The 20054-nt window shown below is 42.2% G+C and overlaps 1 protein-coding gene across 57 annotated transcripts in view; it reads right to left on the reverse strand.

Annotated features, from left to right (window-relative positions):
* Positions 1-2080: 2080 nt before the first annotated feature.
* Adgrl2 (adhesion G protein-coupled receptor L2) overlaps positions 2081-20054 on the reverse strand; it is a 618928-nt gene continuing 600954 nt past the window's right edge. For 9 of the 57 annotated variants that reach the window (NM_001302209.1, XM_087615404.1, XM_087615415.1 and 6 more), the window contains 6 exon segments: positions 2081-4175; positions 7590-7718; positions 9278-9374; positions 10037-10165; positions 12651-12819; positions 14749-14840. In NM_001302209.1, coding sequence (NP_001289138.1) covers positions 3421-4175; positions 7590-7718; positions 9278-9374; positions 10037-10165; positions 12651-12819; positions 14749-14840 — 1371 coding nt within the window. In that variant the 3' untranslated portion in view covers positions 2081-3420. 57 annotated transcript variants of the gene reach the window in all.

Raw genomic sequence — 20054 nt, forward strand, 5'->3', positions numbered from 1 at the left:
CTTGAGACTTTTCTTTTACTAGAAAAGGAGACTCTGTAGATGAACCGGTATCGAGCACATCTAAGCTGAACAGGTGACAGCATTCTTCTTATGACCAAAGAGGAGTGACTCCCGGAGAGCGATGGTAAAAGAACAGTACAAGCTCACCAAGACAACCAGGGATGTAAGAACTGTGTATCCAGGACAACTTGGGCAGACTCAAATCAAGTAGACAAATCAAAAAGTCATCAGCAGTTAAAAAAAATTGCTTTTAAAAAGTTTGGGTCTGGAGCTATGGCTCAGTGGGAAAAGCGATGGCCTCACAGGCCTGAGGACCTCAGTTCGGATCCCAGCACGGGGTAGCCTGTGCTTATAACCCTGGTGCTGCAGGGAGCCACCGGAAGGTCCCGCACTCTCTGGCTAGCCTTTCTCTCTAAAGCAGTGAGTTCCAAGTTCAGGGAGACTCTTTCTCAAAACGTGCAAGTAATTAAGGACGACTACGACACCCTAAAGTAAACTTCTGACAGACACATGTGCCCACCCACAGAGACAAGTTCATCCATACAACAGGGAAGAGCGCCTGGACGCACTCATGTATGCACAGACACATGCGTGTGCACGTGCACGAGTACACACGCACTCCCACGCACATCTAGCCACTGTATACGTAGTTCTAAACTTGAAAAGTTACCTTGCTCTAGGAGGAATCCCAGAGGGGATTGAAAGCAACACATGCATATCCCTCTCAGTTTGTTTTAAGAAAATTTTGGCAGCAAAGATGAGTGGATTTCCAAATTGTGTTGTTTGGGGTCAAGACTAGTGAAAAATGGTTTTTCTGAACAGACCACTAACCACTTAGAAATCAAGTACTTGTTCTCACCATTTCGGAGTTCTGAGAACGGACATGGGGGAGAAACAAATGAGAATAATTGAGTGGTGCACACATGACCTTTTCCTTTCCTTACAGCATTTTTTTTTTTAATTCATGGTGAAAGCAGGTCTAGTTTATATACAAGAATTGGTGTGGAGTTTAAGACTCTGGAAAAAAAAAACCCACAAGGCAGAAATGCCAGTGCCTGCTTTTGCAACACCCTCTCCCAGCAAACAGTTTCATAAACTCTGGGCATTTTAGCCAATCGACCGCCTGGACTCTTTCTCAGAAGATGTCAAAACCTGGACAGTGAGGTTCTGACGGAGTCAGCTGCCCTTTAGATGACATGTGATCTTACTGCTTCTCTTCGAACATTTCTAGGGTCTACTGGGCCCTCCAGGGGCTATGTGAATACAAGGGGATTATTTCTCTTGGTGCCGGGGAAATGGCTCCGCAGTTCAGATGCTCTTACAGAGGACATAGGTTCCAGTCCCAGCACCCACATGGCAGCTCATAGCCGTCTGGAACTACAGTTTCGGGGCTCTTTTCTGGCCTTTCCGTGTAGTGGGCATGTGTGAGGTACAGACAGATGCACATACAGACAAAACACACACACACACATAAACAAATAACTATTTCTAGGTGAAAAATAGCCTTCTAAATTCCATAGGCATATCCCGCTGTATCCATGTAAAGCGATGTCTCACCGAGAAGCATCTGAGACCAAGCTTGGGTCGACGTTGGTAGAGACGGTTACGTTACTAAATGGAAAGATCTGTTCATGGTGAAAAGTTAATTGTAAATTTTGCACCTAGAGTAAGAGCTAGCCGTCATCACAGACCCTGCCATTCTGAGCAGCCTATTTTTAACGGTTCATAAACCGGGAGCATGTGCTTCAGGAATCGACCCTTTGCACAATACTTAGAAATCTGTTGAAGGGGACAAAAAAAATCAGGTGTATTTGTCTGTCCAAATTTAGTGTTACAATTATAATCCTTTCATTTATTTTTTTACAATATTTTAGTCCCGTCTACCACTCATTTTACAGACTTTGTGTCTGTGTGGGAGATAATTAGGATACAGATCTATTCTTCTCACCGCACAGGGCAAAGCAGGCCTATTTGCTTGCATTCTTTTACATAACTATGGTTACAGTCTGAGGGGAGATGGGATTGGAAAGGACGGCCTTGGTCGAGTCTACTGCTTAACATACATAGAAGTGCACATCACTACTTGAAAAAATTCACATTTATTTACTGTCAAACCGTGTTAAACTTTACACTGGATATTAGTGATAGGCTTGTTATTAACAGCTTTACACAAAGGGCTTGAAAGAGGAGCAGAGCTTTGCGGAAACAATTTACACGTCATTAGAACTTTACCATAAAATAAATTAATTACTAAATATAGGCAGAAGGAATATGGAAGAGTAATATTTCTGTTTTATTTTGTTTTATTTTATTTTATTTTTTTATAAAAGAATAGGCACCTTTTGTTCACTAGAAAGTTTGTGAGAAGTGCCCAGTGACCCCTTCGCCCTCTGTTCCAGAATAAACAGAGGGTTGACTCAAGACCTCCAGATTTCCCCACATTTGTGCAAGGCATGGCAGGACTTCAAAGAGTTTTCTCCCCATAAAACACACTCTTTTGGCAATAAGAAATTTAAGTGTAAGAAAGGGGGCTAAGCGGTCAGAGCAGACACCGTCTACAGTGGGAACCAACAAAGAGGGGCAGAAACTCACCATGGTGGGTGGGAGAAGAGACATCGCCTATTTTGTGCAACCAAGAGCTTGACACGATATTTTCTCCAAACTCTTTTTAAAATTATTTTAATGATATCTCAGTTGGACACAAATGTATTTATTTTTACCCTAGCAATAGAACAAAATATAATTTTCTTTAGCCATTAACTTTTTTTTTCTTCATGAGAACAGTTCATTGTACAGTTGAGGAAACATGAGATAAGGCCTGTGGCTTGATTGCTACTGGTTAAACATGGTTTCGGTGGCTGCCTTAATGTAAAAGGTTTGCAGGGAAGTGCAAACGGGTGCAGAATCTCTCTCCTGCTTTTCCAAGTCTTGTCAGGAAAAGTAAGATACAGTCAATTTGTCCCACAGGATCTTAAAGCCTACGTCTTGTATATAATACAATGCAGGCCTACAAAACAAAAACAAAAACAAACAAACAAACAAAAAAAACCCAAAACGGTAGGGTTCTATTTACAGACTCAGTTCACCAACTGCCGCGGGATCATGGCTGGGAGGGTCTCCTGTTTGTTTTACAATCTCTCTACACAGCAGCAGAAACGTAAAATACCTGGTTGGCATTTCTTTTTTCTTTGTAACAAATAATTCAATTTAGTATACTCTGTGTATATACAAAGTTTTTGCATGTTTTATAAAAATTCACAGAACCGTGAGGTTCAGTCCATTTTTTTTTCCTACAGTGGAGAACCGCCGGCCAGCAGAGCCGGTTCTACTGGCCGAGTTGGGGAGAGCTGCAGGGCCGGCTGGCACAGTCTTTAGCAGTTAATACTTGCATGTGGCCCTAGGAATTCCTTAGCTGTACTATTAAAGACTTGTTACCAGCTGCATCTGTCCTTCCCTGACGTCCCCCTCTGGGATGCACCCTTCTTTGTTAATGGGGATGATGTAGCCATCGCTATTGCCTCTGCTGATCTGGTAGCACATCTGGAGCTGGCGGCCAGCCCCAAGATTGGGCATACTTTTGTAGTAAATGTCCTCGTTCTCGCTCCTCCTGGAGGGAGACAGGTCCTCTGCCATGTCCGGGCTGCTCTCCGGGTAGGGAGAGTCTCTTAGGTTGGGCATGCTCGTGTACAGAGAGTCTCTGTTGGGGGACTGGAGGTGCTCGTCGGCCTCGGCCGTCAGCTGGGAGACGTAGCTGTCGGTTGCCTCGGGTTTCACTTTTTTCTGGGGTTGGTACAGAAGCGAGTGAGTCCGCTGAGGGATGAGCGGTGCCTCCAGCTCTTTGTGGCGGAATTCCAGCCCTGGGTTATCACCGTGCATCAAAGATGAGGCGTCGGCCACGATCGCGTCATCTTCGCTGCTGCTGCCGCCAATCACGGGTTTAACCGGGAGCTTGAGCTCCAAGTTGTGGGTTTTGTTGCTACCCCGGAGGTTGTTGTGCACTAACTCTGAAATGATCATTTTCTCAAACGCGGTGTCGTTCAGACTTAGTCCACAGTCCACAACCTGCACGCCGTCGTGGTAGTCGGCCTTGCGCAGGGAGTAGCTGTTGTTGAAGTTACCATTTAGCGGTAGAGTATCCATGGCGCTGGTGTCCCGGGTATTGTTCAGTGAATGTCCTGCAACAGAAAAGGGCGGAGTTACCGTTACTGCCTCTGCGCCTTCCTTGAGAAACTTCACTTTTCCTATACAAAATGTTTTAATGTCGTTCAGGACAAAGTTGAATTTGACACCTAACACTCCAACAGTGCCAGTCTTTCCTGCATCCCCAACGGTAAACAGTGGCAACCCTTAGATAACAGGAAGAAGTGTTATAAAAACAGTACTGTTTTCCAGGGAGGGAAAATGGCATACAGAATATATTACTTTATCAATTTGGGGGACACAGTAGTTCATCGATCAGGTTTTGGTCCAATTTTGACACATTTACAAACAAGACTTCGCTCCATGCCCTTGCATAGTTAATGCAAAGCGATTCGTTAGTGACGTTTACGTTTTAAAAGTACAAGACCATGGCTCATAAAATAAAAAATCAACAGAATTTGTCCTAAACAACACTAAATTAAAAAGGAACAAGCCACAAAACAGAACCAAAAAGGCAATGTACAACAGAGGCCCACAGAACTGGCAAGCAACTTTTAAACAACGTTCTAACATTTCCTTTTTCTGGAGATGAAGTTTAACACAAAAAAGGGGGGGAATGGGAGAAAAAAAATGGACAGATACAAGGAATTCATGTGGAACAGAGTCAGGCATCTTTCATACTGACAGGACCAGGGTCCACAAGCACCATCCAACAACACGACAGACAGCAGGTGGGGTGACTCAGTCTGGACAACTCACATTATGTCTGTCTGCTCAGCCTATGTGGCCTAAGAGTAGCTGATATATAAAAGAAAGTAAAATGATTTATTGAAACATGAAGAAGAATTCCTAAGCTTCAGCAACTTAGTCAGAGCAAGGGTTCAACAAATTAGATTTCCAGCAAAAGCAGCCTTAACTTTTCATTGAGGACTTCTTGTTCTTTTGAGTCGTGTTTGCTACTTGGTGGGATGTTTAATAGCAACGGCCTTAGGTTTCTCAAGGCCGAAGCTGGCCCGCAGCCCTGCAGACTGCATCAGTCACAGTGACGGTACCAAATGATCCAGCAGAGACTGCTGTGCGAGACTGGCCCAAAGACACCGTGGGCATGGAGGGCAAATGCAGAAATGTTGGAGGGTTCCTAAGTATGGGTCACAGAAAGTAAACCAAGAAGCGATATTAACTATGGAATGGGAGAAGGTGTCAGCCTCGGCTAATACATATATATTTTATTATTATTATTATTTCTAAGAGAATGAGAGATTGGGTACGAGTGCTTGAGATATGAAGAAAAATTCAGGAGGAAAGGAAACAGATGGGAACATGCAGTATTTGAATCGGAGTTGTATTTTCGACAGACACAGAGACATGTAAACTAAGACAGCACGGTGATTTCCAAGCAAATGGGGAAAAGTGAGAGAAAATTAAATGGTCTACACGATGGGAAATTGGGTTCTTCAACCTCAAAGTCCTAAAGGGGAGGGAAAATCATCTGTCTACAGAGAGGTCTGAAAAGAAAATTATAATAAAAAAACAAATAAAAAAATAAACAAATCAACAAAGAGTGGCATGAGGCTAAGGAATGAGACGGCCACTGTGAGGCTGCTGCATTGTATGCAAGGCTTGGAGAGGGTCAGGAAAACTCATTCTTGCAAGAGGAGGAGGGGCACTGTCTCTCAGTGCTCACACTCCACTCTTAAAGCTGCAGATATCTTAGAAAACTCAACGTCCTTCAAAAAATATGTCTCTGCGTGGGACGAACTTCATGACCAATAATAACTGATGGACAAGCCAGCATTAGCCCCATGGGAACAGAGAGAGCGAGGGCTCTCCTATCAATCACTGTGTTATGCAGACTCAATCTCTACATTCGGGAAAGCTATCCATTCCGTTTGCAGCACGCCCCATGGGCTATGAAAATGGCGCTGCGATTGTTATCTATAAAGGCTTCCTTAGGTTACTTGATTAGCGTCCCTCAAATAAGTGCGTCTGTGCCACACTCTTGTGTAAGGTTACTGTTAGAACACGCTGGGCACTCTTAGGTCGTCGCATGGCTAAGATGCCCGCATTTGTTCACCCTTGCTAGGAGGGTCAAATGTTTTTGCTTTCTTTTCTTTCTCTCCTTGCTTCCAAAATAACAAGTGGCTGGGTAGAATTCAAAAGGTGTTTTCTATGATATACTGCAGATTTAAGACCTCTCTGGTTTTGAAAAGGCATCTCTTTCTGCCCACGTTCAGGCAATTCACTTGAAGACTTTGCATAGCCTGTAGCAAGATTACTGTGGGAATGCAGAAATGGTAAGTCAATTATTAAGCGTTTTGACTGACAGTACTTCAAGGCTTTCGAGAGCAAATTATTTCAGCATTACACAGACTTCAGTGAGGACAGCATCTGCTACAGACCTCTAGGACTCATGAAAGCCACTACACAGAGATGCACCCTTGGAATTTGGTAACATTGTTGTTGTTGTTGTTACTGTTGCAAATTGAGAACCACTTGCCCGTAACATTTTTGTTGCAAAATTGTGAACCACTTGCCCGCTGAGTCTACTTCATGACTGCTAGGTACATTTTAATTGTGCCCGTTAAAAATCATGCTGAAAAAATTTACATTTGATAGGCAAAGTTAAGTTTGACTCCCATACTTGTCTCTCTGTAGGTTGCTAGAGGACAGCGTGAGGAAAGTAAGAGGACAAGAAAATGGAAAGAGAAGCTGCAGTTACGTTAACAAGGAATCGCAAGGAGAACAAAAACAACAGACAAACCGGAAACAAAATTCTCTGTTTAATTTCATTGCAGTTGTCACAAGTATTATAAGCTAGGTTTAGCCATAGGTTAAGATTTACCCAGATCTGAAAAAATTACTCTTAAATAGGTTTTTTTAATAAGCTAATAAATATAGTAAACAGGACAGGTTTACTCCCCCTCCCCCTATTAAAAGCCATGGGTACAGACTGACGTAATAGTTCCTGTACCCCCAAAGTTCCTTACAAAGCAAGAACCCTCCTCCATAAAGCTGCACCATACTATAGCTTTATTCTATCCATGATGCCGGGTGTAGCTCTCTTATCTTTAGCTAGCTCATTCCAGAAGCAAAATTGTGTCAGCAAGGTTTAGAGTCAACTGAACAATATATTATATAGATAGGATACCTCTAAATGATATAAATCTTGAAGATGGGCTCTCGGACCATGTGATGTCAGTCCTGTAATAATATATTAAGATTTATGCCACCTGTGTCAAAAACATGGACAGTTACTGCAAACCTACCACGACTGGGGTCCCACTATAATATAGTGCAGTTTTACAAGCCTGACATGGGGTACCTCACTTCAATATGAGAGTAAAGGTGCAAGAGTGCTAAGAGATATAGCAGTGGGTCACTTTAGAAATAGGCTCAGAGCTCTGTTTAGCAGCACAGAAAGATAGTTTTATTTGTAAGCGTAAGCACACCTGGTGAGTTAAACACGGGCGCTGAAGGGGCATTACATACAACTGTTTCAGCGAGCAATGTGTTATAGGGGTTGTTAGTGCCGTGGGGTCGAAGAAGAGGGTTTGTTAGTAGGTAATTGCCAGTCATTCCTAAAGCAAAGAAACAGAAAAAGAGAGTCCATCAGTGCTTGTTCCAAGGTTACAGTTGCAGTTTTTTTAGTTCATTCATTGGGCAGTGGGCAGGGCTGACCTGGGGGTCGGGGGGAGTCTGTCTGCTGGAATTTTCCTGACTCTATTTGAACGACTAATTTGGAGGAGAGAGGGGAGAGGGAAGTTAAATTCCGGCAATCCGCAGGTGCTTTCTAAGTCTCCCAAGTAAACACCTGCTGAGAATGACATTTACTAATTTATACAAAATCACTGTTAAACAAAAATGGCAATTAAATGCATGGAGACCAACATCATGCTTCATGATGCTGCCGCTTAATATTAAAGCCCTAACCACCGAGGCCCAGCGGAGGGAATCTCAGACTTTCAGACTTACAGGTGTAGGACCGTCCCTCATGAAAACATCTGTGTTAATACTGACTTGCACACAAGCAGTGGGGAGAGCAGCTTCCACAGACACGTAAGAAGGACGGCAAACTGCAAAAGGCTGCACTTATTAAAAGCAAAAGCACACATGCTGATGGGGGTGGACGGAGGTGGGGGGGGGGCACAAGAATCATTAGACCAGGACAAGAATGTTTCTTCTGTACTCTCATTTGGCAGGTTTCAGAAGTGAATCTAAAACTTTCCTATGTGACAATCATGTCAACATAATTAGGGTGACACTGGACAAAGGTGCAATGGAGACGTCACTCCTCACTGTAACTGCTAAGTCGGACACCTTTGCACCACTAACGTAATTTGACTAAAATGAGGTTAAAATCGGGCTGGTATGGACGTCATACAGATACTCTTTCCACACACAGCTGAACCTAGTCATGGCAGTTGGCTATGTCACAGATCACTAAATCAAAACTTAAAAAACAATGTGAATTCTCCATACTTGACTGAAATGTCCTAAACTCTATTTGGAAGAACCCGTGGTTTCCATATTTCTGTCCTAATCTTGCTAGGCTCCTACATTTCTGACCTTTATCGTTTAGGAACTAAGATGGTTTCTGTTACAAATCTAAGTTGGTTAAACTCAATACACAGAACTCTATGGGGGAACTCGATTTATATACTCCCATGCATTTTAACTTACTACAAATGTTGTACCACTTAATATTGGCTTTAGAAATATAAAATAAAGGATCTCTGCCAAAACTATGTAAAATTTCAATGGGAGCTGCCACCATTTTACATAAGTAATAGTGACTTTACTTCTAGTAGCACCTACACTTACATAGATGCCTTAGAAAGACAGGTGTGTGCACTGATCACAGAAACATTTTGTGCTGTAACAAGGTCCGTTTTCAATAACTAATTTTTCCAGCCATGGTCTGTCAATGTGGAGCTTTAAATGATGACTTTCTCCCCGCTACCTTATAGAAATAATATAAATCTATACATACTTTGATGACTGATGTTACAAGGTGACCCCCAAAGTTTAATAACTGGTGATCTAAACCCACAGGTAAGAAGAGTGTCTCCGCTAGAGTTAGTCTAAGCTCGCACAAGCACAACCTTCACGCTGTCCCCTCGATTCCCCCATAACTGACCTTGATTAAGGGTAGAAGTGCTATTGATGTCACCTGAGATAAAAGACGATTCAGACTGCTTCCTCACGGTGTCATTCCACATCCTTCTTATACGGCTCTGTTAACATGAAACGGTAAGACAAGCACGTTACCTTCGCTTCCCTCACCCACAGCGCCTTGATCCACCCAGAATCATTCGTATAGACCTGGAGTTTGGGCCTTTTAAGAATGTGTTTTGTTGTTGGTCCCAAAATGAGGACAGCAGTACTGCCCTGTTCTCTACTGTAGGCTGTGTAATCTCTAAACACCCTGTGTGTCTCTGTCTGTTTACTTATTGAGATGGGCTTTATGGAGGCCAATTTGGCCTCAACTCACTTTGTAGCCAAGGATGATGGTGAATCTTCTGTTTCCGCCTCCCTAGGGCCGGGATCACAGGCCTGTATCACCACTTTCACCTTCCTTTCTTACGTGTTATTTTACAGCCTTGTTTAAAGTGGAGAATTACTAAATGAATGTGTTGTGTCTACTAAAAAACTGTCCCTAGGCGACCTGGGAATGTGGATCAAGTGAGGTCCTCAAAAAGGATGCCCGTACCTCAACACCTAGACTACACATTTAGGAGGAGACCGAAACCAAAATCCTAAAAGGAGTGGGGGAGGGGGAGTGCTTACCACCTCCACGAGGACAAGGAGGAAACGATTAGTGTGTCTAAACAGAGCATGTCTCTGCGGGCTTTCTATAATTAAGGTTAATTAAAGACGCTGTCAAGATCTTGGTTACCTGTGTACCAGAGGAGTAGCGAGCACTGGTGCGGGAGGTGGACGCCTTTACAGAGCTGTGCGGGCTCTCGGTCGGGAGGCCGCCACAGCAGTACCAGTGTCTGAAGCACTTGGCATACTCTTTCCGTACCTGGATCGAACAAGCACAAGACAGGGGAGTGATGTGAGCGCACCACTCTCTCTAACTAAATGAGCAATGAGCACAACTGAGAAAGACCAAACTGCCAGGGCGAAGGTAGGTTGAACCCGACTTGGGTTCAGTGCAAGGTGCTGAAAGGTGAGTGGCTAAGGGAAGCTCTGTCCGTCCTGGAGACAGGCTGGTGGTAGCTTTAAGACTCCATTTGGAGATGCCTTGCAGTTTCCTCCTTACTACTCGAATTCTGGATAAAGGTTTGTTCTATCTGAATAGTTAATGACAATTATTTTTGCAAAATAACGATACAAAAGATTTAGCATCTTCAATGCTTGTCTGTACATAACCAATCTGGAAGGCCATCATGGAGGTTTTATGAGCTTAGCCTTCCTCAGGCGTCAACGCATGAACTTCTAGCATGCACAGACAAGGCACCGTTGACACTAGAACAAACCCGGGAAGAACAACGTTCACACGTTTGCCAATAGGAAGGATGCTTCCCTGGTTTTCTACTATGTCTACCTTTGGCATCGGTGGAGCCTACTGCGCTCCACTAGCGCAAAGCACACTAGGGTGCGGCTTCCATCCATAGCAACCTGTTGGTCACGTGCTTTGCTCCCTAGCGCTGCGGTGGCCGGTTAGACACAAACACCGACTAGCCTAAAAGGAAGTTTAGCTTAACCTTCCATCAGTCTGCAAAACCCAAGCCACTGAGATGGGCCTCTCTCTCATGGACAGAGAGCCGAATAAAAATGGGGAGCCGTGGGGAAAGGGGCTGCTGGGTGGGGTATCGCTACACTGGTGGATTAACGTGGTTTTTGTACATTAAAGTTAGATTTTGAAATTAGGGTAGACAAGGAAAAATTGAAGTCAAAACGAAAAAACTTTCTAGATGACAGAACTCCTCATGTCTAATCTGTCTACTTCCCTACAAAGGTCCAGACTGACACTCCTTCCAAAATTAAGGCCACCAGATGAGTCTCTAAGCCTTGGCACAACTGCACTATCACCTTCTCAGTTCTCAAAGTGACACACATCAGGGCAAACATGAACAGCATCACGTTTTCAAGACATTCCCAGGGCCCTCCTGTCCTCATTCAAGCATAAAAACAAAGCTCTCATTTTATGTTATTTTTTCCCCCAACTTGACTATTTTTATGTCACATCCCTAAGAATCTATCATGGCGACACACAGAGACACATGTAGAATTATACAAGCTATAGAAGGGCGGGACACGTGATACATGTAATTAAAATAAAATACGGTGAGCTCAAGGACCACACAGAGATATGAGGAAGCTTCTGCGGCTAAGGTTAAGCTTTCCATGACACGACCTTTGGGCAATGACCAACCTGTGACAGTACACTCTATGGAGGATACTCACTTACACAGTGTGCCTTTGCATAGGAAGACAGTGGCTACAGAGGATGTCACTGGACAGTGTTTAAGATTTTAGAGTACACTGCTATTAAAACCCAGGATCCCTTAGGAAAATTTTCTGCACACGTAACAGCTATTAGTAGCTCTGAAAGGCTGTATAACCAAGACAATGGCAATCAAAATGGTATTTTATCCAAATAACACCCTCCAGTGTTGGTTTTGCCTAATGCCTATATTGCTGTGACTGTACATTATCTGTCAGTATTTCACGGTCCACCATCATTATCTCAAAATTACAGCTTATTCAAAACCAATGGAAGTAACAACACTATCATCTTGTCAGGGCTGAAAATGTAATAGTTTTCACTCTCACAGTTCTCTTTCTCTGTTCAATTTAGTGACCAACTAGTAATAACAGAATCAAAAGACTACATCAGACATGCGGGCGGGGAAGGGCCACTCTGGTGAGAGGCACCGACATTCTACACTTGAAGGGCAGCTAAGTGTTTCCTTGGTGCTAGCTACAGATTCAAGGTTTTCAACCTCGACTTCCATTTTCAAAATCATGTTTTTGCTGACTCTACTTCATATGTGTGAAGTCAGGACAAAATAATCAGAGGTGAAGCATTAGACAACAGTGGTTTTTAGATCTTTCAAAAGAAATCTCTCAAAAGGTAACGTTGGTATTAAACTTTTGCATGTCTGGATCTTTAAAAATTAATGCTATTTGTCCTTGCACTTGTTTTCATTTTGGATCACTGCATTCTTATCAGTGAGCTAAGACTGAATTTAACCTTGCATGGTGGTGTGTGTGTGTGTGTGTGTGTGTGTGTGTGTGTGTGTGTGTGTAAAAGCTTTCACCTCTGCACCGGTATTTCTCAAACCCTTCCACCAGAGAAGGACTCTTAGCATAAGTGACTAGTTTGCTGTAGTTCTAAACAGAGATTCAAATTTGACTGTTGCTATGCAACTCTGCGTGGACAACTGGTGCATGATTCTGTTTAAGAACGAGCCAGCCTTCAGCAGAAATCCTCTATAGACCCACTTTCAAGTCAAAGGCCAAGCACACTGAGCCTCTGCCCAGAGATGCCCCTCACTTACTTTCTTTTGAAGAGCACAGTGGAAGATGAAAATAAACAGTCCCTGGAAAGCATTAAAGGCGGTGAAGAGATAAGCCATGACAACGGTCTCCTCGTTAACAAAAAGCAACCCAAAGGACCAGGTTAGGCCCAGGAGACACAGCAGGGCGAACGCACCGAGCACCCAAGACCTGCAGAGAGAAAGCGGATTGGTTTCTTTTTAAACAGGCTCAGTGAGGGAGCCACACTTATCTCTTATTTAGTAACGACTCAGTGGTAGAGGTTGGCTTGCTCTATGTCAACCCAAATTCAACAGCTTTTGGCTTTAACCTTCCAGTGATTAAGAAAGAGAGCATTTAGTACGGCAGCTTCCAGGAAGCACAGCAACAGCGGGGATGGCCTTTTTCCTCGCTCCAGAATGAACAGGTATCAAAACTATATTAAAATGCAAGGTGTAAAATATCCCCCGTGGCTTTACTGCCTTCCGTGTGAATTTTAGTGGAAGAAAATAAGGAGTCCTTAATTAGTTTACTCCTATATTTTTCTCCCTGTGGTGTACTCATATGATACTCGGTAACGTGACACACCCACAGAAAGGTTAAATGGCAGATAATCACAGAGAGCCTAAACTTCAGACTCTAACAAGCTGGTCGGACGTGAGCCTAGAAGTTACAATGAGAGTATGAAAAGACCTAGCTGAAATGAGATTTAAGGGAAAAAAAAAAAAAACCAAAACAGAAACAAAAAGAAAACCACACACTTCAAAATAAAAACTTGGAAATAAAATATTCTGGCAAGAGAGTTCGTCATGAGCAGCTTAAGGCGAGAAGGAATTGCAGAGAACGGGGCGGAATGAGAAGGGCTTAACGTTATTGCATTCCACGTCTAACTAATGATCTTACTTGATAAATGGCTTATTATCTTCATAGCTAGAAAGCATTATAAGCAGAAAAGAGAAACAAAATTATTAGACAGAATTAAAATAGAAAGTAATAAGAAATCATTTATATATTTTATAAATTACTCAAAATCAAGGGAGTCAAAATGCAGAGGCAAGCAATCAAAAGAAATAAAGGCACATTATCGTTTAAGGACACTACAGCGAATTAAGACACTCCAAAGTAACTACGAAAATTAAGAGCAATTCATGATACTGACAGATTTGCAAAAAAAAAAAAATAAATAAATAAAAATTATAAATCATGCCATAAGAAGTTTGTTATTGCAGGGTTCTGCCTTACCCAGGTAAGTCCGTATTATAGTATCCATCACAAACACGGTAATTACTGGTGTAGGTGAGAAGACAGAAAGAGGAGGGGAAGAAAAGAGAGAGACGCTAACGATTAGCTCTCTCTCTTACCATGCAGCATGCAATGAGGCTGGCACTAGCCTATTTAACACATCTAATTCAAAAAGAGTTACCCCTACTATAGGTCTGCCATTTTTTTAAAAACATTAAAGATAGATTATTTTCACAATCTTGGCATATCCAACGTTAATATTTCCTTGAATCCCACATGGAGAGTCACATTTTAAAAATCAGTCTGAAAATGCTTCCTTCCATAGCTGATTTAATGAATCAACAGCTATCAATTTTGGGTTAATTAGATAGCATTTTCTCAAATAGAATATTGCAGATTTTATTCAACACTGAGATAAAGTAAACACTGTTTAATTAGCATGAAAACAACAGATAATCTTCAAGATAACAATAGTAATAGAGTAAATTCTCTTAGGAAAACAGGATTAGGAGGAGAAACTGCTCAGAATTCTTAAATCGAAAAGTCATTTAACAAAACAAACTTAATATAATCATATCAGCCATGCAAACAGGACCATCGCTTGGAATCGCATTTTAAATTCAAATAAAATCACTACAGTGACATAAAATTTCCACGAAGCCACAGAAACAATTTCTCCGCTCTAGATCAAGTCAGAAATTATCTACTTCTGGACCAATGCCCGTAATGTGGTCACAGGGAAAAATGAACCTTGATCAGTGAGATTTCATTCAGAATCCCTTCTACAGTTGCCAGAAGGCAGAAATGCCTGTGTTCCCTGTGGAGAATATCTTTTTACTGAGCTCGTCAAGTATAACAGTTCAAATACAAAATACTTACTTAATGTTTTCCAACCTGCTAGAATCTGGTTTCAAAGTGTTTGAATGTTTCACCATTTTGCACAGCGTGATCACCAGGAAAATAATATTTAGCTGTTTTAACGCATAAAGAAACATGGGTTAGATCACTGTGGACAGGGAGATGGATACATTTTGCAAATATGGTTAATGAGTTCACCCAGTCCAGTCCCCGAAGCATATGGGCACCGTACACAGTGCGTCAGTCTCATTTATGTGGACAGTGACGGATTCAGACTGCGAGAAACATGCCCTGGCTGTTACGACTGATCTAACAGATCGCTTGACATGGAACTGCAAGCTCGTTAAGCCAGTATCACGTGGTAATGATTAAACTAATTAAAAAAAAACCCAAACCCTAGATTAGTTTCTTTAGCTAAATGTAGACCAAGGCCTAAACGCTACCTCACAGAGACCCTGAAGAGAATTCTCAGTACATTTGCGCCAAGCACCTGCAGCGGTGGGGTTGGCGAGTTCTAGGAGACCTGGCTGATGGCCAATCTCCTGATGTTGACGAACAAAACACAACATGACACTTGCATGATCTACACTAAGGTAACCAGGAGGAAACAATTAAACACAGTACGTGAAAGAGTTAATATTAATAAGAAGGTACAGTTTTTACTGTCTGCATACTACCTACTAATTCTGCAAGCCATCCACCTTCCACGTTTTTCAACGCGTGAAACTTAGTTACTTCTAGCAAAGTAAGTCCTACTAAGTGTTCCACCGAACGAACACTTTTAGGGCCAATCAAATGCAAACCCTGAGAGAAGGAATTGAACAGAAGGCCTGGATTCCCTACAGGTTTGACTGAGGAGAGGTAATGGCTGGTAAAACACAGCAGCTCCCAGTCCCGGGCTGAGAGTGGAGAACCCTCTTCTATTTAGATTCTAAAACCAGAGTCAAGCTTGACTACCCCCGTGCCATGCCTGTGACACTTCATTCCTTCATTCTTAATTCTATCTGTTCTTGGTTCTTTGAGAACTCAGCAAGACCTACTGGACCCAAGGAAGACTCAGGAAGCACACAGTGTGTGAGGAGATGGACTGTTTCTGGGTGAGAGTTCCTAATCGTAACTATGTCACCATCACACCCCTGCTCGAGGGTTCACGATGCTGAAAGAGCACATGACCTCATGCGAATTCATTATTACTTCCGATTTTAAAACCAGGAAGCATTATATAGCTCAATTCATTAAAAATCTCCAGCTGTCCCCACTGATGAGTTTGGGAACAAGGCCGTGCGTCATTTTTTTTGCCTGGTGCACTTTATTATTCCTCGTAGACGTAGAATGGCCCCCTTTCAGGAGTAAAATGGGCGTGACCTACACAGGCTGGCAGAGGGTCTACCTTTCCATGCCATTTACAACGGACAACTGTTTTGCCCTTAAGAGTATTAAGCTTCTTAAAAGAGTTATCGGACAGAAAGATCAAATCATAGGGACGGTTCTTGCTTTATTTTTACAAGGTTCTTCCAGCTGGTTAACAGACGTGCTTCTATTCTCAGAAATGGACTGCATAGTACTCTTCACCCAACAAGCATTTTATTGACCGGCCTGTGCTATACAAGGACGTGTTTATCCTGCTGTGGACACCTAAGACGGACACTGCCTCCGAGAAATTAGCAATGGAGTAAACACTGAGGACTTTTTAAAGGGTCGTTGATAAGAAGGATTTATAACACATTTTAAAAGGGGGAAAAAATCAACAGTGCCATTAATTTTCTACTTAAGCAGCAGTAGGCTTAACTAGTCACATTAAAGGATGACTGAAAGGCAGAGCGCTATAGCAAGCCCAGGTTCTGCTGCTGTGAATCTCGTCTGGATGTCTGTGTAATAGTTAGGGTGCCAGCTGGGGACAGACACTCTGTATTTAAGTATACTAAATACGAAGCACTCAGCATCAAGGTAAACAAACAAATGCAAGGACCTTCTTTACAGAAGGAGATGAAATCTTTTAACCCTCTTTATCTTTGAATGCTCTGAGTATAGAGGGCGTGTGTGTTTGGCCGGTTGGTTTTGATACACGGTCTCGGTCTCTGTATGAGGTTCCGGCTGGCCAAGAACTTGGCCTCCCACGTGCAAACACTATACCTATCTTAACTTTTAAGATTAAGTGTTTTAAGAAGACTGAAATGATAATGATGACTTTAATGATAAATAGACAATATATTCCACCAAAACTTACGACGGAAAAAATAGGATGCAAAAAAATGACAGAAAAATAATAAAATGCTCAGTGGGTTTTAATATTCAAATTGTTTTGCACGTGTCGACAGAACTTCCAATGTAAAGAGATGGGAAAAAGCTAATGCATTCTGTCATAGAACTTTCAGTTAACTCACACACAAGACCTTAGCCTCTGAAGAAAAGTGACTTTGAAAACGCAGAAATAACGGAGCAAGGCTATGTTTAGTAGGACAAATGCCATTATTTCTAAAAAAAATTAATTATAAAAGAAGGCTCACAAGGCAAACTCTTAAGGCGCCAAGATGGCAAAAAAAAGTCCATTTAAGAGTTTATTAATTATTTTTTAAATAATAAAATTTCACTGACGTATTATTTGCAGTGTACTGAGAAATGGAAGAAATGTTTATGGCATAGATATTGAACACACAGAGGGAATCCTCTTGGAATGGAAGAGAGTACAGGGTAAAGGACAATGACTTCTCACACCCTGCTGAGCCAACGTTTGAATACTTTAATGCTAAACGTGTCACAGAGTAAATATTGTTGTTACGATTTTTCAGGGGGCAGCAACCCCACCCAAGGATTAAGACTTTTCCCATTAGCATATTTTAATACACCTCCACCACCACCCTCTCCTCTGCTTCTGCCTGACCCTCTTACAATGGACCTGGGGTGCCCAGGCCCAGACACAGAAGAGCAGGGTTCAGAAAGTCACACAGGAGGAAGCAGACGGTGTTTGGTGTTGTCTACGCACTTGAGCTTCTTCTGAGCGCTTCTCAAAGACATGAATGACTTCCTAGTCCATGCTAGGATTTTCAGCTTTGTCTTTTTTTTTTCTTTTTTTTTTTTTTTTTGGTTCTTTTTTTTTTTCGGAGCTGGGGACCGAACCCAGGGCCTTGCGCTTCCTAGGTAAGCGCTCTACCACTGAGCTAAATCCCCAGCCCCGTCTTTTTTTTAAAGTAAGAAAGTAAGTTAAATGGATAAAATAAGTAAATAAAATTGACTTTTAACTTTTTTCCTTTTCCTATTTTACTTTTATTCTCCTCTATGCGCTTGGAAAAAAAAAAACCAAACAAATGACAACAATCAGACACGTCCCTATTTCTCACTGGAAGGCAGACAGTCCCTGCTCCTGTCCTTTGTCCTGTCTGATTAGGACATCCTCTTCCCCACCCTCTCTTTTTTGTTGCTGTCCTCCCCTCCCACACAAATACTACTTTGTATTAACCGAGTTTCAATGTAATCTTTGAGGATGGCTTAAAGCAGTGTCTATCAGTGGAGGAATAAAAGTGCTAGGCTGCGGATACGGGCAAAGCTTTGTGTAAACAACCCAGTTATTCACATAAATCAGTAAATTTATGTTACTTGAACTATGTTAGGTATACATATCAACCCAGCAGCCTGAACGGATGGGGGTGATAGCTGGGGAGCGAAAAGCAATTCATTCAGGAATCAATAGGAATTAAGTCTACATTAACGCTACACTGTGGGCTTGTGTGTGCCTATGGGTGAGTCCAAACCCAAAGAGGGCAGCAGAAGAGAAAAAAGCTCCACTCAGCAAATAGACAGAGAGAGTAGATAAGTGGAATAGAAATAGATAATAAACCAATCAACTAAACCGGGGCAACGTTTCAATGGCTAACAATGCCCAATTCATAATGGCATAAATTATCATTACTGAAATCACATGTTTGTTCATTTAACAGTGCTAAAGAGTCAAGCATTATCTCCATGGCTAGCACGACCATACAAGGGAGATTTTACAGAGGGGAAGTTCCCAGGGATTAGAGGAAAGCACAGTTTGTTTCACGGCCACCAACGTGCTCTGTTGGATCACGTCGGCCTGGGCTCATCTGCTTACATTCATCTGATAGCTTGCAGGGCTGACATGGATATGATAAGACAGAAGACTAGGCGCAGCGCTCGGAAATAACCTGGCTGAACCGCACGTGTTCCAACCCTCTTTGTCCTCCCTGGAGCCTTTGCTACCTGGCGAACGCAAGACCGAAGACGGCACGCTTGTCTCCAGATCCCTGCTGTTAGCCAAGCAGAAACTGGTTTCCCCCGGACGAGCAGCCAGAGAGGTGTTCTCTGAAGAAGACTTCTAAGTGAGTGTGTGAGCTGAACTCTCACTGAACTGAATTAATTATTAATGATGCAGATGGAGCTGTCCAAATGATAAGAACAGCTCCTGACGTGTCATGATCCAAGGCTTCATTAAACCATTTCAGGCATACTAATGGTTTCCCCCTGCTCATTACTAACTGGCACTTTTCGCATAGATATAAGAAGTCCAGTGCCTGTAGGCAAGACATTCTATAGGAAGGCATTAAGGAGGAAGTTTTATTTCTCGTAGCCTCTTATTCTTCTTTAGAGATTAGAATGAAGGTAGACCTATTTAATAATATTATAGGATAGCGGTTTTTAACTCAGAAGAGTTAGAATTCAAAGTGTATTTCCTTGGAATCACAAGGCATGTTTTGTTATAAGGACATTCCTTACAGAGGCAGTACACAATATAGTTTATATTATTAAGATGCATGTCGAAATTAGATTTTAAATGTCTTGTATCAGCACAGTGCCTACTTAGGTAGATGCGTTTTCTATATACATATGCTATAAGATCTTATTTCTCAATTTAGGTTATACATTGTATTTCAAGATATTGTTCTGCATTCTCTCCAGGCTGGGATGATTAGAGGGCAAAGCAACCTCAGAATCTCAAGGAGATCTAGACGCAATTGTTACCTGCTGGTTTCTTGGGCTTGTTTTTAGGTTGGGAACAATGTTACCCAAAGCCCTTCATAGTTCAGTCTGAAGGCAGAATAGACTATAAATGGGGAACAGACACTAATAAATGGTGGGCAATCATGGAAAATGGGCATTGCACTAAAATATCTGTACCCCTTTCTTACTGAGTACACCTTAATTTACTTTCCAAATGAAATGGTTTTTAAAAATGGCTAGTGCTCACCTTTAGAGACAAAAGTCGACCCATGATTATGCCCCAGACATCCCTAAAGCAGCCTTTGTATTTAATTTCAAAGTACACAAGTGTTTGTTTTAGGAGCTTCTGAAGGAGCCTATGTCTTTAAGGA

The sequence above is a fragment of the Rattus norvegicus genome, chromosome 2 (assembly GCF_021556685.1).
Source record: "Rattus norvegicus strain SHRSP/BbbUtx chromosome 2, alternate assembly SHRSP_T2T, whole genome shotgun sequence".
Classification (NCBI taxonomy): Eukaryota; Metazoa; Chordata; class Mammalia; order Rodentia; family Muridae; genus Rattus; species Rattus norvegicus.